General features: G+C 44.1%; 1 protein-coding gene across 2 annotated transcripts; it reads left to right on the forward strand.

The window, feature by feature from the left end:
* The first annotated feature begins 189 nt into the window (after nt 1–189).
* CDC123 (cell division cycle 123) lies at nt 190–23352 on the forward strand. 2 transcript variants are annotated; one of them, XM_066633562.1, is made up of 14 exons: nt 190–258; nt 871–963; nt 2357–2428; nt 3794–3857; nt 5676–5708; nt 6368–6463; nt 7472–7578; nt 8647–8695; nt 10885–10960; nt 12097–12219; nt 14105–14133; nt 17481–17609; nt 19614–19751; nt 22067–23352. In XM_066633562.1, exons 2-14 carry the CDS (start codon nt 890–892, stop codon nt 22097–22099), a joined length of 1023 nt encoding a protein of 340 aa, XP_066489659.1. In that variant the 5' UTR covers nt 190–258; nt 871–889; the 3' UTR covers nt 22100–23352. The 2 variants fall into 2 exon arrangements, with proteins under 2 accessions (XP_066489659.1, XP_066489660.1); XM_066633563.1 differs by lacking the exon at nt 190–258 and adding an exon at nt 284–336.
* Nucleotides 23353–23620: the final 268 nt, after the last annotated feature.

Raw genomic sequence — 23620 nt, forward strand, 5'->3', positions numbered from 1 at the left:
ATGCTCCCGCCCCTGAAGCATGCAGTCTTGCGCGGATTGGGCGACGCGCGTGCCTGTCATCCCATTAGCCCAATCAGGGGCGGCTGTCTCCATGTCGATTGGTAGCTCTCCCCGCGGGGCGGGCTGAGGGGAGGCTTCCGATTGGAGCGGCGCCGCGATTGACACTCCTTTGCCCAATGGGCGTGGGGCTCTGGGTGCGCCCGCGTGGAGGCGGGATGTGTCCGGGTCGCTGTTGAGCGAGGGCGGAGGAGGCGGCAGGTGGGTCGCTCTGGGCCGCTCCCTCTCGGCGGCTCTCGAAACGGTCTCGTTAGGGGCGGAGGGTGCAGGGTAGTGGCGGTGAGCTCGCCCAGCAGGGAGGCACCCTGCGGAACCCCCTGCCACTGGGTGTGGGCGGCCCTGTCAGTATTTGTGAGCTGCTCTGTGGAACTCCCTGCCACTGGACGGGGCGATGACACATGGAGGCTTGGACACCCCTGGAACCGCCTGCCAGCCAACACGTGCAATTAAGCTTGTGGAACTCCTTGCTACTGGAAGTGGGGGCGGCACTCGAAAGCTCGGTGCCAGTCAATGTTTGTGATTAGGCTGTGGAACTCTTTGCCACTGGATGTGGTGATCACACATGGAGGCTTAGACACCCTTGGAACCCCCCCAGCTCCGTTTTGCCTCCCCGGAAATGACTCTGCAGGGAGGGGCCGCTTGCCTGCCACGCTGAGTCTCCCTGCCAGGCTGAGTGCTCTGCTCCCCCCTCAGCTACGCCACTGTGTCTGACCCTCCTAATACCTTATAACATTGTCGTTCCCTCCCCTTTGACTATTTGTGAGGGGTTCGTGTTAACACTGAAAACAGCATTATTTTTTTCCCTTCCTTCAGGTCTGCAGAGAGCAGAAGAATGAAGAAAGAACAGGTGTTGAAGTGTCAGTTCTCCTCCTGGTACCCGCAGTTCAAAAACCAGACCATCCGCAGGTGAGGATGTGGGCTTTCTGAGCTAAGTGCTCAGGAGATGAGAAACTTACTTTGTTTTGCTGTTTGCTGAGAACAGAACATGCATTACTTACTAGCAATCTGACCCTTTATGCAGTGATGTCACTTCCAGTCATGACATCACTTCCAGTGGGTCCTGACAGTTTCATTCTAAAAAGTGGGTCCTGGTGCTAAATGTATGAGAACCACTGCTCTATTCTATCCAAAGTTATAGCCAAAAAACAGTGGGGGCAGGGCGATGGTACATCACCATGTCCGCTGCCTGGAATGTTGCCCCACCCACTGCATGGGAGGAGATCCATCATAGGGGTGACTTGCTAGTCTCCAGCACTGGGATGACACAAACCCTAGTGACACCACTGTGTTTATGTAAGAGATTATGTTTCAGCTGACAGCTTCCAGGTAGATCTTTTCCGGTTGCTTCCATTGGTCATTTTGGGGCTCATGGAAGCCTATGGAGTGGGTTGCTGGAGTGAACCGGAAGCAGCCTCCAGGAGCTCCCATTAAGGCATTGCAGTGCCACAGGGAGCATCACATCGTGACCCACCATGAAGGACAAGGTGGGTCGCAGTACTAAAAAGTTTGGGAACCACTGACCTATACCATTGCACACTGATATATCTCCTGTGTTTCTTTCCAATTAGAAAATTAGCTTTTAAAACATGGGCTAACGTTCTGTTAATTAATATGCCTGTGATTTTGATGGAAGAAAGTGCTGGCCGGTGTAGGTGTTCAGGGACATTCTTTCTTTTTTGTTCTGGCAAGCAACTTTGCCTGTGGAGAGGCACGATTTTTTCACACATAGATACAAACAGCTCAGTGCAGCCAAGCCAGTTTATGCATGGAAAAATCTTTAGAAGTTGTGTTCTTACTTTTGTTCCCTACATCTCTGAAACTTGCATGAAACCTAAAGACAGCTGATGGCAAGTTCTTGTTTCTTGTGAGCAGCCCCTGCCCTAATCTTGGTTTGTGTTTCTGTGTGCAAACATAATGTGAGGTACAAGTACTGCAGAGGAAGAAATAATGAATAATATTTGAAGATGAATGCTGATTTAATTTAATCTCTGTGCTGCATTTTGAATAAAAACTCTATGCACTTATCCTTCCCCCCCTCCCCCCCCAATTTCCCTGCCTTCTCAATTTTTTTTTTCATTCTTCTGGCAAAAGGAGATTTTCCTTCTCTTGTTATAAGTTTACTTTTTGAAGTAAACTTTTTGAAGTTTACTTTTTGAAGTAAGCCCGTACAGCAAATGGGACTGAACCACACAGGCAATAAATACTTGCGTAGATCACCAAGAACTGTGGTATACTTCCTGCTTCGTCAAAGTGATATGTTGTCCTGAAGGATTTTTTAAATGTTGTTTTGTTCAAATAGTATCGTACTCCCACTGCCACAGAATGTGAAGGATTACTTGCTGGATGATGGGACTCTGGTGGTGTCTGGAGGGTAAGAGGATCTTTCATTGAAAGAAACAATCATTTTTTATATAAATATGAATGGCTGGCTCTGGTCTTTCCCTGATATTCAGAAGAAATTCAGTATAGTAGGCCCCCCCCCACCCTGTATCCACAGACCTGGTTTCCACAGTTTCAGTTATCCACAGTTCTTCCCCTTCTCTCTCTCTCTCTCTCTGTGGCCTGGTTGCCAAGACACATGTTGTACTGTCTGGCAGCCAGCAAGTGAACAGTCCCTTTCCCTTCATCACTTTTCTATTGGTCCTTCCTTCATTGCAGTAAAATATACAGATTCAGTGAATGAAGGACCATCAGGCAAGCGACATGAACAGTTCATTTTTACTGGTTGCTAGAATCTGCTTAGGGTATCTAATAGAACCTATTTAGTTTAGGGTTCACAGCTATCTGTGGTTTTGGATACTACGGAAGCAACAGGAACCTATCCCCTGCAGATGCAGCTGGGTGCCTGAACTTTCCTTTCTTTCCTTTCTTCTTCTGTCTTCCATCACTGTGGTGACCATAGTTTAAAAGCTGGAGAAAAACTATTCGTATGTATTTAAGTTGCATTTTAAATCTGATTTCAAACAGTTGTTCTTAAATGACCACAAAATGCCTGTGGGAATTGTATGGCTATGGTGTGCTCAAAGTGAGCATGGTTTTAAAAATGTATTTTTTTTTTTGGTATAACCGTATTTGGAATGACTTATATATGTGTGTGGGGGGGGAGGGAGGAACTTGCCCCCTTTCTGTTCTTTGCAAGTGACACAAAACAGCAAATGTTGCATCCAAATGGTTTTTCTGATTGCAGCCCTTTCTTTTGTTTCATACAAGTGGAAGAACTCAGTACCTACTATTTGTTTTTTATGGGGCAAGTAGTCTGTCTGTCGCCAGTGATTTTCTAATTCCAGTTCCTCCTATCTATACAAGTCAATGAAGCGAATTCACTGCTTTGATGTATATGGAATAAGGGCTGGGAGGATGCATCAAAGAAGTTCTTGTGGCATAATGCGAGCAGTCCTGATAGAAAATAAAAAAGCTTCTGAGCTTCTGCTTGGAAAAACTTTTGTTTCTGTGGTTGAAGCAGTAGACTTTAATCTAGGAGCTTTCATATTTTGTTTACTTGCAGTTTACTGTGTGTCCAGGTGCTTAAGGGTGCCGATTTTTGACAGTGCAGTCCTTTGTGCTTGCCTGCTTACAAGTAAGCCTCATTGAGTTCAGGAGGACTTCCCCACAGGTAAATGTATCTAGGATTGTAAAATAAGGCACTGTTATTTTAACCAGTGTGTTCTACTGAGCTGAAGTGGTCAAGTTTAATTTTTCAACATGAGAAGCTTCTGTTTCCCTGCTTCTGTTTTAGAGACAATCCTTCAACACACGCTCAAGACGATGACAGCAGTGGTGATGGAACAGAGGAAATACAGGTATATGAAAAATGCTAATGGTATTTGCAGAGTCCTGTATTATATGTGGTGATGTCTATGCAGTGACAAGGTTGCCAGCCTATCACCTGGAGAGCCCCCTGCCTCTTTAAATTCGCTCCTAAATTAGGAGATATGGTGGTGTCTCTTCTCTTTCCTGTTTTCACCAGGTCCTTTCGTACTCCCTGGCCAACTGTACAATACACCTGAAATCCTGCTTGCTTCTGCAGGAGGAGTACCTTGCTGCAACTTAGCAATCCTGTCCCCCGAGGATGACTATAGTACAGCTGCTGCAAATATTTTCCTTGGAAACAGTGTTGTATGGTACTTGGACATACCCCTTTTGTTATGCCCCTGAATACCAGTGGCAGGGGGGCTATGGCAGGAGAGGGCTGTTTCCAGTGGCGTAGCTAGAGGGACTTGAAAGCACCAAGATTTGCAGGGAGCCTCACCACAGCCTGAAGCGGCCCCTCCCATCCCCTTCAGAACCATTCTGGGCTGCTAGAGCAAAACAGAGGCGAATGCCTGGCTCCAAAGGGGCAGGGGAGGGGCAACTTGCACACTTTGGTGAGATTCCCTGCAAAACTTAGTGCTTTGCACTCCCTCTAGCTATGCCACTGGCTGTTCCTTTCATGCTGTGCTTTGTGGGCTTCCCTTGGGCATCTGTTTGGCTACTGTGGGCAACAGGGTGCTGGAGTAGTTGGGCTTTGGCCTGATCCAGCAAGGCTGTTCTTATGTTCTTCTTGCCGCCTTTCTTTTAAGTTTTTGAACACTGCCACTTGAAGTATTGTTAACCTTCCTCAGCCTGACTCCTAAACGTTGAATGAGGCGAGGAGACCCTTGCTTGCAGAAGCGGCAAGGAAAGAGGGCATCAAGCTAGATGGGTTTGGTGATGTAGGGTTTAACTTTGCTTTAGCAAACAGGGATGCCTGATTGGAGCCAAGTTTGCCTCCCACACAAACACACACTGCTTTCTGTGGCAAATGAAAAATGAGCCACTTCTAACCTGCCCCCAGCACAAAATAAGGTCACTCCAAAAGTCTCTGGGTGGCTCTCTCATTTTGTATGATAAGAACAGAAGAACAGCCCCACTGGATCAGGCCATAGGCCCATCTAGTCCAGCTTCCTGTATCTCACAGCAGCCCACCAAATGCCCCAGGGAGCACACCAAGTAACAAGAGACCTGCATCCTGGTGCCCTCCCTTGCATCTGACATACCCCATTTCTAAAATCAGGAGGTTGCGCATACACATCATGGCTTGTACCCCATAATGGATTTTTCCTCCAGAAACCTGTCCAATACCCTTTTAAAGGCATCCAGGCCAGATGCCGTCACCACATCCTGTGGCAAGGAGTTCCACAGACCAACCACATGCTGAGTAAAGAAATATTTTCTTTTGTCCTAACTCTCCCAACACTCAATTTTAGTGGATGTCCCCTGGGAGACATCAGATGGGAGCATATGCAAAGTCATAATACACAAGTAATATCAGGGTCACTTCTAAGCTGTGGTGCAGAGGCTTTTGGGATTGGTTTTTAATTTCACATAGGGAGGGATGGCTGTGAAGTATGGTGGGGAGCACAGAGGCTAGATCTTCTTTATCCAAATTCATCACAATAGTTATTGTTAGAATGGGCCTGCCCCTTGAGCAGTTTAGCTGGAGCTTGGTTCATTGCCCCATCCTGAAGAATTTGGGCATCACTAATGTAAGCTGTAGCAGGAAGCAGCTTTGCAGAGAGATATTGTGAATTCCCATGCAGAAATTTGCTAAATTTTATTTTCCATAAACAAAAAGTTTAGGCTCTTTTTCCTCTTCCTAGTGGTCTGATGATGAGAATACTACAACACTTACGGTAAGGCTATTTGCGTATATGTATATTTTTAAGTTTCAGGATTTATAGTAATCAGATACAGCTGAATTGCAAGTGAAGTATATAGATTGAAGGGCAATTTTTTTTCCCCCACTGTTGGTACTAACATTTGTCAGGTTACTCCAGAACTCTAGCAGAATGATCTTTTTGTTAGGTGATAAATTGGGAGTGAATTGTACTTGTTCCCAGAAAAGACAGCAGCTGGGTTCAGACATAGTGTGAAACCATGGTTTGTTTAAGTAAATCTTGATTTGTTTTGACATCTGAACTCAAGCGACTCAGGAGAGGCCTGCAGAGGCTCCAGGTAAGGAATTGTGAGGAACTTTCAGGGGCACCCCATGTGGACTCTCTGCGTCCGTGAACAGTTAGATCCACAGATATGGGACCTGCACATGGCGTATAGTTTTCTATAGTATTTTTGTAGGTATGATTATTGCAGTTAAAATAATCGTAATTCTGTTCCATTGTTACCATTTTCTTCCTATGTTCTGAGAGAAGAAATGCTGATGTGTGACACCCCCCCCCCCCGCCGCCTTGGCTGTAAAGGTTTATAGCCTGCAGTTGTTTCTGTTCTGCCTGAGTTGAATTTTGTATTTTGCCTTCAAATTTTGCCTTCTTTCCTGCCTCTGTGTTTCATCCAGGCACCCGAGTTCCCTGAGTTTGCACTTAAAGTTGAAGAAGCCATCGGCTCTCTGGGAGGCAGCGTTTTTCCCAAGCTCAACTGGAGCGCTCCAAGGGTGAGGACACAAATTAAGCTCTCTGTCGACTTAGCAGCTTGTGAGCTGTCTGGGGAGTGAAAGAACAGCAGCACCGAAAGAGCCAGCAAAGCCAGGGGTTTCAACTCACCATGTTTTTCTTAAGGCTGCAATTGAGGGGAAAGCCCAGAACCTTAAGGCCCAATCCTATACTGCCAGCGCTCATGGTTGAACACCATAAGGCATGTTTGTAGGCCCCAGCACCAGTGGAGCGCTGGTGCTAGTTCAGTGCGGGCCAGTGCTGGGCTAGCACTGGTGGAGCACCAGAGCTCTGTCGCTCAGGGGACACATTGACCACTGGGCAGCAGAGAGGTAGGTGGGGGGGAGGAGAGAAGGCATTCCAGGTTGGGGGAGGTGGAGGGAGGGCAAGGAGAGGGTGGGAAGGAGGCATACCGGGGGAGGGAATGGGGCAGGAAGGAGGCGGGACCAGTGGAGCTTTGCTGCACCCGATCCTGAGCCTCCACATTGGGCCAAAAAGTCAAAAGTCCCCTTCTCCCGAGAAGCCGCTGGTGCTGCCCATGTTGCGATCAGGATGCAGCAGCAGCCATTTTTGGTGCCACTGCAGCCCTGGTAACCAGGCAGCTCAGGATTGGGCTGTTAGTCTGTAGAGATTCCAGATTGGACATTGACTGAGATCACTGAAATATAAAATGTTATGCAATCATTTTAACGTGGAGGTTGCAGTCCTGTGCTCACTTGGGAGCAAGTGTTGTTGATCTCTGCAGGGCTTACTTTTCTGTACAGAATGTACGGAACTGCATGACAGACAATTCAAATAAATAGAATTGGGGTGCAAAAATATTAACTGCAAGCTTGATGAGATTTGTATGAGAGAGGTTGTAAAGAAGCAGTGTTGCCTCTTGTTTGGTTTATTTAATAAATTTTGATCCTACCTTTTCCCTCCCCACAGTGAAAACTCAGGGGCTCTTTAACATTTGATATAATCTTGGAAATGGTTATTAAAATGTGTATTAAACAACTCTTGTTTAGGATGCCAACTGGATAGCCATGAATAGTTCACTGAAGTGCACATGCCTTAGTGACATCTTCCTGCTTTTCAAAAGTTCAGACTTCATTACTCGAGACTTAACTCAACCGTAAGTGTAATCATATCAGATTATCTGATTTTTTAAAAAATGCATTTCCCTCAAATATGTTATTGTAAAAGATTAGAAACAATTGTGGGTGTTAAGCTTTTTGATAAGTTTTTAGCGCGCTCTCTCTCTCTTTTAAATGTCTCCTGTTCGGCAAATGTAGCTTTTTGGCTGAAATTCAGATGGCCTGTTGTTGTTATGGGTGAGGACTCTGTTTCTGCCAGCCTCTTGTTTCTTCCTGTTCCACTTCCTTTGTAATTTCTTTTAGCTGTATATCTCTGTAGAGTGAGTGATAATTTCAAGACAGCAGTCAACAGCTGGCAACACTGCCTTCTGTGTTCAACACAGTTCTTTCTGTGTTCCAAAAAAACAAAACTCTAAACATTCCAAGTTTGTTTTCTTAAAAGTTTTTTTCTGAAACTGATAGTGTCAAGAGGCTCAAGTTTGCTTGAACTAAAATACCAATGCAACCCTAATTGCCTTCAAAATGAAAAAGCTTAATAGGCTTACAGGACTTGCATTCAAGTGAGTACAAAGTATAGGAGTTGGTTGAAGAGAAAAGCCCTCTGTTGTCATTGAGGCAGACTGAATGACAGGTAGTCTTGCAGGACTGACTGGCCTGCAGTTCCAGCAAATATCCAGAAGATGGCAGTATTCACCTTTGTCTTAATGAGTGCCTTCCTTAGGTGGCCTATTCCATTCTGGATTTCTCTAAAAAATACTGGTTTCCTTGGAGTTTCATTTGCAGCAAACAGTTCAAATATTGTTTTCTCTCCTTGTTTCTTCTAAAACTGCAAATCTTTTCACAGTCCCAAAATACTGTCTGAAGGCATAACATGCAATCAGATCATTGAAGGGCTGGATCTGATCAGTGGCGGGATAAGAGACTATCTGGGAGCCTTGTGTTTGCTGCATTAATAATGCAATCACATGCATGTCTACTGGGACTACATGTCTCCCATCACATACATGTCTACATGTTCACACTTCTGCTCCTTGCTCTGAAAATAGATAAGCGAACAGAAAACATTTCTGCTGCATGTGCTTTTTTGTTTATTTTCTTTTTTTCAGATTTCTCTGCTGTAATGATGATTCCCCTGATCCCAACTTGCAGTATGAGGTATGAGGAAATTCCATTTTCTGGGCAGAAGACAGCATATGAAATTCAAACTTTACTATCATGCTTGCGGTTGTATAACTAGCAGAGCTCTAGATTCAAATAGCACTTGAACCTATGCAAACTTCTTTAATATTTTTACCTTCAAAGAGCTCTCTCTGATTAAGTAATCGTTGTCACTTCAGCAGATGTCAAAAACTACCTAGGCTTTTTGGTAGTGCAGAAAATGCCTCTCCACTTTTGGACAAGTTTTGGGCACTCCTTATGAAAACATTTATTCACAGCCCAGTCCTAAGCTGTACTGGCACAACAGGGTCACATGGCCTCCACTGTATCCAACACAGCTTAGGAGAAGGTTGGAGTTCTCCTCGGGGTACAGAGATATCCTCCCCCTTTCCATGAATAACACCCTAGCCTGCCACTCAGATCTGTGCCTGCTAAATAGCAGGCAGAAGGCCAAGCAACACCGTGTAAAGTTGGCAGGGCCGGGAAAGAGGTTAAGAAACAGTGGAGGCCTACTCTGCTGATCCTGCCCCCCCTCCCGGGCCAGATCCCCTCCTGTTCCGCCTTCCCTGCCCAGAAATGCCTCCTCCCTGCCTCTGTTCCACCTTCTCTCCCTGCTGCCACCTGGCACATTTCTTATCTCTGCTGGTGGCCAATATCCTTGATGCAGTATCAGTGGGGCGGCACAAGCCTCCGCTCCAGTGCCACTTACTCTCTGTGTGTGCAAACATGCTTTACGCAGGGGTGCTCACACTTTTTTGGCTCGAGAGCTACTTTGAAACCCAGCAAGGCCCGGAGATCTACCAGAGTTTTTTTTACAATGTTCACGCCATCATAACATATAACATTTATGTGTACAATGTATGTTGGTGTACCTTGAGCCCCACTGAGTATAACAGGATTTACTCCTGAGTAGACATGCCTAGGATTAGGCTGTGAGGCTGCAATCCTAGCCACACTTACCTGGGAGTAAGCCCCATTGAGTACAATGGGCCTTACTCCCGGCGTTTCCTCCCAGAGGCACCTGAAGGGGGGGTCGGCACTCCGCGATCTACTCATTTTGCCTCGCGATCTACCTATTGAGCACCCCTGCTTTACAGCATGTGTGCTACACCCTATGCTGATGCAGGGATAGGTTAGGTTGAGCACTGGCTGAGAGCTGTATTCCTATTGTAGGGCTCACCTGGCCAGGCATCCCCATCCCCAGGGTAACAGTGGAAGCACCTAATGTGCCCCTAGAAGGCAAGGGGGTGCCCAGTGCAGGGCTGTATCCCAGACCTCCTGGTGATGTGGCTCTGGCACTGTTTAAGGGCTGTCAGTGGGATGGCCCTATTGGTGAACATCTAGAAATGTCTGGTTTGCTGCTGTTGAAAAGAGGAGGCTGGTTGGGATCAGTTAAAAGTCCACCCCAGCAAGGCAGAGTTAATGTCCTTATTAGAAAGGACCAGACAGAGAACTGTCAGCTGCCCTGTGATAAAGAAGAGGAGTTCCAAACAGACCGCCTGGGAATACCGGGTGCTGTAGGCTTAGACCATGATCCTGGAAGCTAAGCAGGGACAGGCCTGGTTAGTACTTGGATGGGAGACTGCCTGGGAATCTCGGGGGCTGTAGGCTTATACCATGATCTCTGAAGCTAAGCAGGGCCAGGCCTGGTTAGTACTTGGATGGGAGACCGCCTGGGAATACCGGGTGCTGTAGGCTTAGACCATAGTCTTTCGAGACTGAAGGTTGCCAACCAACCAGTGGAGGAGGAAAAACCAGCAAGGCGTAGAATCCTTGTTGCCACTTCCACCTGCTGTTACCTTTTCAACAAGGAACTGTGCCTCTTTTTCCTCACAGAGAAATGGCAACTCCCACCTTTGTTTGCATTCTACTGATGTGCAGGAAAAAGAAATACTGTAAACTGCCTTGAGCACCTTGCAATTAAATACGTATTAGAGACTAAGTAGAGGCAACTGCAGCAATGAAGTATTTAGCACAAATAATGTAACCTCTGAGAGAATCGCACTCAAACAGCCTTTCAGCTCCTTGGCTGGTTTGAGGTGGAATAGCAAAAACGAAAACCACCTTCTTTGTCTTTAATATCTAAACTCTCTTTTTTAAAACATCCTCTCTGAATTACAGCTCATGTTGACACCATCCGTCTTTCTGTTAATGAATAATTATAATCCTTTTATTTTCCTCGGTAGCTTGTTCTTCGCAGGTGGTGTGAATTGATTCCTGGGGCAGAATTCAGATGTTTCGTGAAGGAAAACAAGCTTATAGGTGATGTGATTAGAGTTTGAGTTCTCTGTGGTGTTTAAAACTTTCTTTTATGTGTTTTTCCAGTAGGCAGCAGGCCTCTTGTATCCTAGAATATGACCTATTCTATGGCTTTGACCCTCTTGTTGTTGTTGCCTCTAACCAAAATGTGTGGCTCCATGTTGTTGGCTTATTTTTTCAGTTCTGCACCATCTGAAGACTGATACATATCTCTTTAGATTTTCTTTTGTTCTTGTTTCTACTTGCCATGTTCCTTCAGGACCTGTTTGGTTTTTTTTAGTCTTACTGACCTATTCAGCAATCTGCATTTTATCTTTCTGAGGAAAAGAAAACTAGCTGCATTGGTCCTGAGCTGAGGCGTTGTGGCAGGCTGACTTTAATGCAGCCTTGCAATTTGGGACTTGCCTGATTTTCTGGTGAACAGAGCCAGAAATATAGCAGCTGTAACTCTCCACAGCACTGAAGGCCCATGTGGCCTTTTCGTGCCTCAGAACACCTTTGGAAGTTGCAAGCATGAACCAGAAGTACCTTCTGGTCACATCTAGGTGATCATCTGAGGCCCTCGAGGTGCAGGCTTGGCATTCACGTATTCTCAGATCCATGATAAGGATCTGAGATAAGGAGGGCCCACTGTCTGGTCTTTCATAGACTCTGTGTGCTGAGAGGAAGTCTGTCTGTTCAGCAGAGGATTAGTTAAGTTCACAGCTATTCTGGTTACTACTCTGGTATCAAGATATGCAACAAAGGAATAACCTCTGTTAAAATATTTCTACTGCATCTCTGAGATCTTTTTTGAAGACTTTCCAGTAACCTGCACATAATCTCACTACAAAACAGAGGCGTTTTGTCTTAGCAGTAATTTAAAATACTGCATGTTGGAGATTTGAAAAAGAAAGGAGTCTCTTGTAAAAAATTAACAAAACCTGGGTTTGCATCCCATGAGACTTGTCTTCAAAAAGACTGAATATCGGAGGCCTTTGTGAGTAAGCAAGATTGAACCAGCAGCAAGCGCTTTTTTTTTGGTCTGTTGGAGAAGATAGCACAGCAGGCATATTCCAGGCTGCTCAATCCGTCAACATCATTGCATTCTGGTGAAATCTTGCCTAGCTATGGATTGCTGATCTAGTTTTTCCTGACAGGTATCTCCCAGCGAGACTACACTCAGTATTATGCACACATATCTAAACAAAAAGAAGAGATCTGCAGATGCATACAGGAGTTTTTCAAGAAACATATACAGTATAAATTCTTTGATGAAGACTGTAAGTATTTTTTTAAGCCATAATTAGAAAGGAAAACTCTTCAGAGTTAATGAATTCTGAGGACTAAAATGCCATACTGTCATTTTTCTCCTATTCTGAGTGATCTGCCACAAACCCAAAATCTCTTCCCTGGTTAATTGCTGCCAGTTCAGACCCCATCAGTGCACATGTGAAATTTGGATTCCCCCCCCCCCATAAGCATTACCAGCGGGTCGTAAGCCCATGTCTGTTGGCTTATGATCTGCATGCCCACCCCGGCTTCTGAATGTCTCCAAATTGGAGCAATTTCATATGCATTAAGAGGCCCTGCAGGCCTTTTTCAAGCTGGCAACCCAACTTATCAGCCTCCAAAAGTCACTTCCAATACCGGAAGTGTTTTCCAAAAATCAGAAGTGACTTTTGGAGGCTTCTGCAGGCTATTCTGAGGCCCACAGAAGCTGTGAATTGCCAGCCCAGAAGAGATCTCCAGGGCCTTGCAGGACAGAGCAGTGTGTCATGGCCCACCAGGGAGGATGAGGTGGGTCTTAGCACCCAAAGGGTTGCGAACCACTGTTTTCTACAAAATGAGGATTCTTGATTCTCATTTCTACATAGAGTGTTTGCAACTGGAAGGCTTTGTTTTCAGCCATTTAACTGCAGAAAATTATGGAAACTGTATTTTGGTGCCATAAAACGTATCTGTGGTAGAACCTGTTACCTTGGCTGACCTGTAAGGCATCCTGAGCTGTTGGGTAATCTGTTGTTTGGCCAGGCAAAAGTACAGTTTACACAGAGCTGCAATTTTGTACATTAGAGAGCACAGTCTGATCATTTGTCGATTGGAACATTTTTGTCAGATAATAAAAAAGCTAATGGCATAATACTCCGAACGAGTTTGGGAACATTTCCTGGGAATGTTTCAGAAGAAATGCTTGGACAGTCATGAATGGCCGATACCCTGAAGGAATTTCCTGTAAGGGGCTACCCTATTTTGAGCAGCTTTTATGTGGCAAAAGGAATTAGAAGATCCTACATTTGTATAGGATACAGTCCAGAGGAAGCAAAGCATGTTCATATCCAATTGAACGAAATGGGTTTTCATCCCCTAAAGATGAATCCATTTACGTTTAATTCAGTTAAAATGTGGATTCTGAAGTAAGCATACATAGGTTTGAGGTCACAGACTATCCCGGTTCCTTACAAGCACACCTGTATGATTCAAATGTTTCCATGCAGCTGAGTGATTTTATGTTTTTTAAATAGTTGGCCTCCTTTTACTACATTGTTCTGGTGCTGTGAGAGTCAGTGTCGCAGGCTTCCTTCTTTCACCACCAGAGTAACATGAGAAGCCCTCGCCAGTGGTTCCCAAACTTACTGTGGTCAACAAACCTTTCTTTCGCAGTGAACTCTCCTCCCCATCTCTCCTGAGAGCCTCCATCTTGGATTGCACAAGATTTTGTGTGATTCTTGCATGATCCAAGATGACAGCATATGGCAGAGCCAGGAAGAAAAGAGTGCCAGGGAATCCCACAGTGCCCCCTGTGAGTTTGCTGCATTGCCCTCAGGTGTCGTGGCACACAGTTTGGGAATCTTGTGGCCTAAGCCACAAGGAAGGAATCTCCTGCTGCATCTCCTTCCTGTGACAGTGTTAAACCAGTTTCTGGGTGCTGTGATGCTTGAGGCAAGAGCCAGAGGATGTGCTCTTCTCACGGGCTGCCAGGTAACCTAACTGGAGGAGCTGTGCTCAAGCAGCTCTTGTGAAACCACCGCAGTGGCAGCAGGGGCTTAAAAACAAGTTGGTTATTGAGCGTCATGTGTGGCTTGCTGTTCAATAAACATTATGAAGGGATCTCCTTAACTTCATTTTTCTTTCTCTCCTGGTCCCCTACCCCCGCTTTCCTTCCAGTTGTATTTGATGTCTACAGAGACAGCAGGGTAAGTGAACAATATTTAATGTATTCATTTCTGCTCTCCTGTTCCATAAAAATAAACAGTTTACAGTCATAGAAGTTATGAGCCAGAATGGTGTCATGGGTTTGGGAGTTAGACCTGGAAGATCCAGGTTCAAATCCCCACTCATCCATGGAGCCATGAAATTCCTGCTCAACTTTCTTTGAATCCCCCACAGATACTGAGGGCCCACTGTATAAATGATTATCATATAAAGAATATAGATTCTCTCTCGTTAAGGGCTGGTCACGTGCAAGCATGGCGAGTACCATTGTGCTCCAAAGAGTTGTTTCAGGCACTTCCGGGAGTCTGAAAGTGCCTGGTGGTCACGGAAGAAAGGTCTAGTTTTCAGAAGTAGCTGTTCCAAAGCCTTGGCTGGAAATCAAAACTGGCTTGTAACCTAAGGCCTGTTTATAAGATCAACAAAATAAAGTGATAAAGCTTTTTCCCAGACTGCAGCCTTGTTTCCTGAAGCCTGAAGGAGTACAGTTCAATAAAGTTTTAGGGCGCAATCCTTATGTCAGTGCTTTCCAGCACTGGCATAGTGGTACCAATGGGACACGCGCTGCATCCTGCATTTGGGTGTCACTCATGGAGGCCTCCTCAAAGTAAGGGAATGTTTGTTCCCTTACCATAGAGCTTCATTGCCCTTATGTCAGTGCTTATGTCAGGGGTTAGGATTGTGCCCTAAGTTAGTGATTGTGTAAACTGGCTGTCATGCAAAAGGGATCCTGAAACCCCCTTTTTGTCGCAGGGGCGCAGTCCTAACCCCTTATGTCAGTGCTTTCCAGCACTGACATAGGGCAATGCAGCTCTGAGGTAAGGGAGCAAACATTCCCTTACTTTGAGGAGGCCTCCGTGAGCGACACCCAACTGCAGGATGCAGCGCATGCCCCATTGGCACCTCTGTGCCCATGCTGGAAAGCACTAACATAAGAGGTTGGGATTGCACCCTCTGTGACATTACTGTGGCCACTTTCTGTAACACTGGATTTGTCAGGTTATTGCTTGGTCCCCATCAAACAACACTGACACAGCAGGATTTCTTTCAAAAATTTACTACAAAACAGGGAGGCAAGTATTAATCCTTTCTCTTTAGGAGGGTTGCTACTCAGTGGGACTTTCCAGATGGTCTTCGGGGAATGCTTCTCGTGTACCTCAGCGCTTCCCAAGCATCTGCAGCTTTTCCAGCAGCTTTTCCTCAGAGCCCCTGTCTCTCTCTCATGTTCTTTTCCAACTGCCTCTTTTAACTGCTTTTCCCCAACAAAGTTCCCCTTTCCTAGAATGTCTCCCTGTTCCTCTCATGCTTTTTTTGCTTCCTGGGTGTGTGACATCAATGCTGTTCCCCAATGTGCCATAATAGACAATGCAGTACAAACCCAATTTCTCCACCCCAAAATCCATTCTCGACACTGGCCGTAAGCCGCACAATTGAAGCATAAAATAATAAGAGGCAAATACCACGCACACACGACCCTAAAAAGGACAAACAGGATTTTACTGGTCTGGCCAAATGTTTCCTTGCCAGTCGAATCACTGCCTTGCACCTGAGATTCCTCATTTCTCAGTGTGTTTTGTCATAACAAAGCCTTTATTTAAAGTCATTTTAATTTACCTGGCCATAATGGCACATTCCAACACACCATAAGCGCTGCGTCTGACAAGCCACCACTTCAAGCTCACTGTATTAAATCCCCCTTTTTTTAAATTTCCTGCAATTACATTTTTGCATACCTTTTTGACTGAGCTGATGTATTATTCAGGGCAACTTCAGTTCTGTGTTTATTACCAGTGCTTGAGTCTGTTCTGTTCTGTTCTGAAACCTTTATTGGCATATCAACACGATTTGCAATCAAAATTTACAATTGACATAGCAATTTGCATAACAAACTGGACAATTAAAAGCAGGATATCAAGTTATTTAAATTCTGACAACGTTACTTTAAGCAGTCAGTGCTTGAGTCCTAGTCCAGAGTTTTTTAAATTGGTCAATTGTTGCATAGTAGCATTAGTAGTCACATAAATGCATGGCTTCTGCCTTTTTTAAAAAAAAACAATCATTCACATGTAAATCTCATGCAGTTTGATTAGTCTTTCTAGACTGAAGGTTGCCAACAAAGCTCCAAAAGAGAAAAATGCTTGACAAAAGTTATTGTAAAACGACTGGACTTATCTTGGATGGAAACTTGGTTGTAGTCATTACTATATCTGACTGTGTTGCAGGCTTGCATAGTCATTCCCAGGATGTTTTCATGAAGGGAAAAGACAGTTTTTTTCAGTACAGAATCCTAGGAAATGCAGATTGTATAGAAAATCTATGTTGCTGAATGAATTGATTCTTTTTTAATATCCAAAGCAAGAGTCCCATTTCCTGTTCCTCCACTGTGTCTTGTTGTGGGATGTTTTGCTGCTTTGATTGGAGATGGGGAAGATGTTGCTGTGCATGTGTTTAATTAACGTACAGCTCTTGTGTAGTACATTTCAAGCATTCAAAGCAAGACTAGAAGTGGAAAATCTGTTAATGGATCTCTTTAGTATCATTTCTTTTTTCTTTTAAAAGCAGATGGGGGATTTGGACCCCTCCTTTCCCAGCACTATGGCCCCAAATCAAATCCCATGGTTTTTTTTAGCACTTAAAATAAGATGGGAGATCCATGGATAGATGTCCCATATTTGCGTCTAATGCAGTCCTGAGAATCCTGGTAAGGAGAGGCGCATGGTTAGCATGAGTAACTTTTATGTTCCTTTTGATTGTGGTTAAGACAGGAGGAAGGAATTCACTGTGGAGCATGTGTTTGTATTTCCTAGATCTTCTCCCAACCTCTTAAGAAAGCTGATGTTCTTCTGCAGCAGATCTAGGATGGGGAGTAGCTGTCATGTGATCAATTGTGTCTGCTTTCTCCCTTCCTTTTCACACACTGGTCTTGCAAACTTTTGATTAGGATTACATAAGAGGAGGCAGCCTATTTGGTTGTGAACAGATTTCCTAGGTGCTGTCAATCCTAATTAGATATTCTGGTATCTTGTTTCATATGTACTTATAGTAGAAAATCTGTGGCATCTTGAAAATATGTTTCTGTCACTTAAAAGACAACCACAGAAGTGGAGTGGTTGAGCTTTATGTTGCTATCCTGCTAATTTTATTGTGAAAGCTTCAATCTGGAGGACCAGGATTCTGCAATATGCTCCATACTAAGCTCTGAAAGTGCTTTAAAATATGGAGCAGGCAAATCTGTTGGGACTTGAAGTTTACCAGTAACATGTTCAAATTGCACTTCATTATATATTGTCCTCTATGAACAGATAAATGTTTCTCTGCCATTTTTCTTCAGAGTAGAGTGTGGTTAATTGATTTTAATCCATTTGGCGAAGTAACAGACTCGCTGCTGTTTACATGGGAGGAGCTGATGTCTGGGAACAGTTTGAAAGATGATGAGAGTGAAGGTGGAGCCATGGAACTGGTAAGACCAACAGGAGGATTAAAAAAAAATTTTTTACTGTTGCAGAAAGATAATTAAGTTCTTCCATGTGTGTCTGGCTACCTGTCTAATGTCACACACACACACTAGACAGCAGGATTCATTTTGCTTAGATATCCATCTGTGTCATTTAATCTTGTGGGAAACAAAGATGAAATTTTCATAGTAATGGAACTATAGAACTAACAAAGGCTGCAAAGCACAGTCTATTTTCTGCTCAAAGGTTTGCTTTTTGAAGGATACAATGAATGTGAAACTTCAGGAAAGCATTCAGTGAGAACTGATTAACTGTGGGTGGCACCTGTCAACATCCTGTGATACGATTAGTTCCTTTTTAATGTTGTCATATGCTATACCTGGCAAAGCTCAGTGGCATAGCTAGAGGGGGTGCAAAGCACTAAGATTTGCAGGAAGCTTCACTGTGGCGTGCAAGCAGCCCCTCCCCTTCGGAGCCATTCCAGGCCGTGAGAGCAAAACGGAGGCCCAGAATGGCTCCAAAGGGGAGGATGAGGGGCCGCTTGCACACTGCAGTGAGGCTTCCCGCAAATCTTAGTGTTTTGCATTCTAGCTATGCTACTACAACCAGATTCAGGCTGCAATCCTAACCACACTTTCCTGAGAGTAAGCCCCATTAAACAATATGGCACTTACTTCTGAGTAGACCTGGTTAGGATTGTGCCTTCAGTCACGGAAGTAGGGATTCCTAATTTACCCACAAAATGAGGGACAAAATCTCTTTTTCCACCAGCGCCTTTTTGTCTCGGGGCAGACTGGTCCTACCTTTCGGTAGTCTGTCTATACATAGTCTGGGCCTGCCTGGCGATGTGGTTGGTGTTTAACCAGTCACTTCCACAACTGGTCTCAATTTTCGAAGATAATTTCATTTTCCTTGCAAATGGAGTGGACCAATTTCAGTTACCGTTTTAATTACTGTGGTCTCTGTGGGCCAGATAAAATGGGGTTCCCTGATTTTTCTCTATCTGCAGTCAGTACCATTCCAACTGCTGCAGGAAGCTGACAAAAGCCTGGCAAATGAAAGGGCAGATCAGTTCTAAGAAGGTGCTTGTTACAGCCCAGCTTTCCCAAGTTACTCATAACTCTGAGCTTTACTGCATTTTTTCGTTGAAAGGTTTTATGCTCTAACACAGGGGTGCTCAAACTTTCAACTTTAGGGATGCTGGACCTTTAACAAGTGTATAGAAGAGAGAATTTCAGCAGGTGTAGCTTGTCATCTGTGGGATGACAAGTTGCACCTGCTGCAGTTCTCTCTTCTATACACTTGTTAAAGGTCCAGCATCCCTAAAGTTGAAAGTTTGAGCATCCCTGCTCTAACATCATCCTTGAAAAGTAATGTAGTATTCAGGTTTGCTCACTTTATAACCTTTGAACTTTCTTTTTGTTCATTTAATCATATTTCACTTCTTTGTGTCTGCTTCCTTCATAATACTGTGTTTTTCCCCCCTCACTGTACAACCAAACTGTATGTGTTTCTCAATTCCACTTTCATTCTTTTTGTTGAAAACCAGGAAGTAACCCATGATGATGTCATTGCATCACACGTCATCCTAACTTAATTCCAGGTTCAAGCACTGTGTTTGCAGCATGGAGGGTGTCGTGATGGAGCTAAGTTTGGGATTCGCTGCTCTAGGAAATTGTTCACGAGAACTTCTCAGTGTCTTTATCTTCTGTCCCCTCAACAGAACAAAACTGCTTGCTTTAACTACATTTAACTAAAAATATTTTGAAGAATTTTCCTAAAACCCTGTTCATTTAAAGACAAAACAAAGTAAATAACTAGATCCTTTGATCAGGTGGCGCTACCTGATGAATTGACTCTCTAGGACAAGGTAAAAGGAAAAATAGTTGTGACCATACTCCAGACCCCACTGTCAGATTGCATCTGTTTAGTGCATTGAATTAGGAAAACAGTAGACTTATACTGTTGTTTCTTCTTGTAAGTTAAATGTTGTTTTCTTCTTTTGTCAGGACTATCCATCATTCCGCTGTACGAACAGTAATCTTACTGTCCAACCTAGTCCCTATCTCAGTTACAGACTACCCAAAGATTTTGTAGATCTTTCTACTGGAGAAGATGTTCACAAATTAATTGACCTGCTCAAACTAGTAAGTACATTCTGTAACAGAGGGTTTGTCTTCAGTTGTGTAAAACAATCATGCATAAAAGTACTTAAGTGAAATGGTTTTTTGTGACATAGATCCATCATTCTGATTTCTCATAACTTGTCTTCACCACTTGATGAGCTGAATGTGTGAATGAGCTTCCTTGAAAAGTTCTGTGTTGATGTGATAAGAGGTAGTGCAAAGATGATGTCTGTGGTGGTTGATCTTAATGGCTCTTCATAGTCATATCTTGTCATTTAATTTTCCGTGATGAACATGAATAGGTGAACCAGTCAAGGGTGTTTAAATTTATATTGTTTTTATAGATAATGGGTTCCTGGGTCAGCTTTAACTTTCATCATATATTACAGGTTCTAGAGTATTATGTATCTGCATTTAAATTGTTCCTCTTCTGGTGCTCTTTCTACTGAAAAAGGTGATGTGGGACAGGTCTTTAAAAGGTCTACTCTTTTAAAGCCTGCAAAACTTATTTGACCAGCAGCAACATCTGTAGAAGATAAATAAATGTGTATGTCATGGGAAGCAAAGACTTTCTCAAACCACTTTCTGTTACCTTAAAAACTATTGTCTGTCTCCATCCTAAGTCAATTGTCGATTGGAATGCAAGCATCCCATTTGGAAACCGATTGCCAGTTCTCAGTATATTGATTGCAGAGTGGAGTGCAACAGTGTTTTCCTTTAAAATCAATTGGTCACCTACATGAGATTCTAACAAGGTTAATTGTACTGCTTCTCAGGCTCAAGAAAAGACACAACAGGCGCAGTACAGATTGAACTCTCATCAAACACATTTTTCTGGAGTGGTTCCCTGTTTGTTCATTTGACAACTGTAGAAAAATCTTAAACTAATCCAAATGAATTTCTCCATTTGCAGTATTGTTCTGGTGGAACATCAGCTTACTTATGGGGGACTATTATTTAGTGGCAAGAAACCTAGAATAATAGCAGGACATGCTGTCAAGCCTTACAAAATGCCTCTTGGGGGTAGAGCGCAGGGATTTAACTCCCAAATGTGTTAGCCTACAAATTATGACATCTTTAGTTCCAAAGCTTGCCCAGACGTCTTGTGGAGTTATTCAGAGAGATGCCAATCCCTATTGAACCGTTTCTAGTGCTTTAGTAAGAGTCAAAAGGACTGGGAGTGGATTATAACATGGCCTTTTTTGTGTTAGGGAGACATTATGGAAACTGGGAAAAACCGTTCTGTGCAGCTGCCCAGTAAGCCTGTTGAATGGTTAGCTACCCCTCTTGAACAAACTTGATTTCATGCACATAAAAAATGTCGGGCATTTGGGCACCAAACAGTGTATGTATTGAATGTTGTCTTTCAACATTCAGCCATAAGAAAGGTTGTCTTTGGTGAACTGTCATTTGACTCAGAAGATACCAGTCTTCAGTTTCCTTGTAGTAGCCTGGATGCCAAGAGCAGCTGCTGTAGCAATGCTCCAACATCTTGGGAGATGAGAAATCCTGAGACCTCGAAGCCTTGCAAGAGGTTGGATGGGGGAAGATGGCACCTGCCAGGGAAGGGGGGGGCTGGGAGGAATAAAAGGGGTGCAGGAGACAGCAAGGGGGAGAATGGAAAAAGAGCAGGCTGCAGAAAAGTGAGAGAGGAATGGCAAGGGGAGGAAGACTGCAAAGGCGGTAAAGGAAAAGGGGGAGAGACCCAAGAAGGGGGAACTGGAAGAGCCCAGGATAGGGGGAGCCGGCACTGGGGGCATCTGGGCCCTCCAGGAGGAACCCTCCCATTAGGAAGAAGGGAGGCAGCACTAGCTGCAGGACTGGGGGTGTCCCTGCCGACTGAGAAGGTGTGTGAGTGGACCCCTGTTGGGCGAGGCAAGAGAGGCAGCCGGCTCAGAGCAAGAGGCGTAGCGAGAACCAGGTTGCCCCGAGGGATGGAATTGTATTGGGATTACACCTGGCTGGACTGGACTACGAGACACTTGTCATTCTCCTTGTAAATAAACCCCTTCCCTAAGGGCATCACTCTTGGGTCTGAGCCTGTTTTCTTGAGACGGCGGCATAGAGGGTGTCTCAGAATAGTCCCTATGATGTTGTGCTCCCTCCCTGGGATAAAGCAGCACACTTCAGCACATCAGTGCTTTCCTTGCTTTCCTTTTTCTGAAGATCTGGCACTGGTGCCCTATGAGAGTTGATATTTTTTATTGACGGGAGGAGGCAGAACTAGGGTTTGGGGTGTGTGCATGTCTGAATGTCCATCTTCTCTAGGCAATCGTTGTAATGTCAAATGCAGTCATCCTTAAGGTATCAGCTCAATTTCTTGGTTGTCTTACCAGAAAAAAGATCAGCAAGATGATGAAGACTCATGAAACTCTCAGGATGAAAACTGAAACAAGATTTAAGCCCAAGGCATCCTGGGAGGGAAAAAAGCAACACTTTACCAGCATGGACTGAAAGAAATTCTGCTTTTTTAATATTATATTTATATTATGCTTACAGAACCGAGGTGATCCTGACCTTGGGTGGGCACCAAATTTGATAAATTATTTTCAGCAGATTTGCAAATAAGTTCTCAGGGGCCCGCTGCCCCCCTTGCTGATGTTGTTGGTCTCCCCTCTCCTTCCAGTGTCTTAGTGTCTCCTCCACAATCCATCTCCACCAGCATAGCTGCTGCTCCTGCTGTTATCGTAGTGCTCTTCTCTGAACCTGTGCTTGAACTTTAAAGGTGGGGTTGGCAGCCACCCTAGCACCAGGCTGGCCTTCAGAAAAGAGAATCTCCACATCCATGGCATTAATCTAGGCCCCTTTTTGCGGTTTGGGAAGGAAACTGGGGGGTGGGTGGGAATGGAAAGACTGTATTACTTAGAAAGTGGAAAGAGGCCGCACCGCTATTGTGAGAGGAGCAGCCATTCTTCTTACAGGCAGAATCCAAATCCTGGTCCTTTGGTACCTGTGGCATGTGGTTGTTGGCACTGAGATCAGATTCTTTTTCTTCAGCATCACTGCCTGCTGAGGAGAACCCCCAGTGAAGGAGCACATAGGCTTAGAGTTAATCCTAACCCTGCTTTCATCTTGGGAATGTCAGTTGGTTGTTTAAAAAGAAACAACAGCAAGTCTTTAGCCCTGGAGTTGGTGGCGATGGATTTGAAAATGTGCAGGCAATGCATTGTGTGGTGGTTTTTGTTTTAATTAAGATTGAATTACAAAAAAAACCAAATTGATCCAATATCAAATTACCATAAAGAAACTTTCACTATCTAATAAATGGCAGCTATCTCTCAAAAGAAATGTCCATTCTGTGGATTCTTGTTTTACAATGTCCATTAATTTGTCAGTGTCGGCCTACTTCCCAGGCTCTGAATAACCAGTCCTTTTCTGTATGTATCACATCTGTCTTCTACTCGTAGTTGTGTGCTCAGACAATTCTTGCAGTCATTGATAAACCTCTTAAAGATTTAACTATTTCATTCAATAGTTTTAAAAATATAGTTAACAAAAAATACTGGAGGATCATAACTGTCTCTCCTGTAATGTAAAAGTACTTTGTATAGCCTTTTCCAGTATTTGTGTGCCTTGTGACAATTCCATCAGACATGAAATAAAATCACTGTTTTCCCCTGTTTCTCATTTCCATCTTTTAAAAGGAATTTTTAAACGGGTCCATGGATACTGGGGGATGCCAATATTCTTAACTCAAAGAAGTATTGCTAAAGTGTTTGAAGCATCTCATTTTCTAGATTGCCAAAGTTTACCTTATCCATAGATAAGCCACATGCTTATCAAGAAAGCTCAAGAAAGCTGTGCTGTTTGGTAATACACATTAAGATGAGAATAAAATAAACCTCCTAGAGAGATGATGAATGTAATCAGTTTCATTCTAGAGCACTTTT

This window comes from Tiliqua scincoides, chromosome 7, assembly GCF_035046505.1.
Source record: "Tiliqua scincoides isolate rTilSci1 chromosome 7, rTilSci1.hap2, whole genome shotgun sequence".
Lineage (NCBI taxonomy): Eukaryota > Metazoa > Chordata > Lepidosauria > Squamata > Scincidae > Tiliqua > Tiliqua scincoides.

Coding starts and splice junctions, on each gene's coding strand:
- CDC123 (XM_066633562.1), top strand. CDS start 890: ATGAAGAAAGAACAGGTGTTGAAGTGTCAGTTCTCCTCCTGGTACCCG. Junction 2,429..3,793: donor ACTCTGGTGGTGTCTGGAGG/GTAAGAGGATCT, acceptor CTTCTGTTTTAG/AGACAATCCTTCAACACACG. Junction 12,220..14,104: donor TAAATTCTTTGATGAAGACT/GTAAGTATTTTT, acceptor CTTTCCTTCCAG/TTGTATTTGATGTCTACAGA.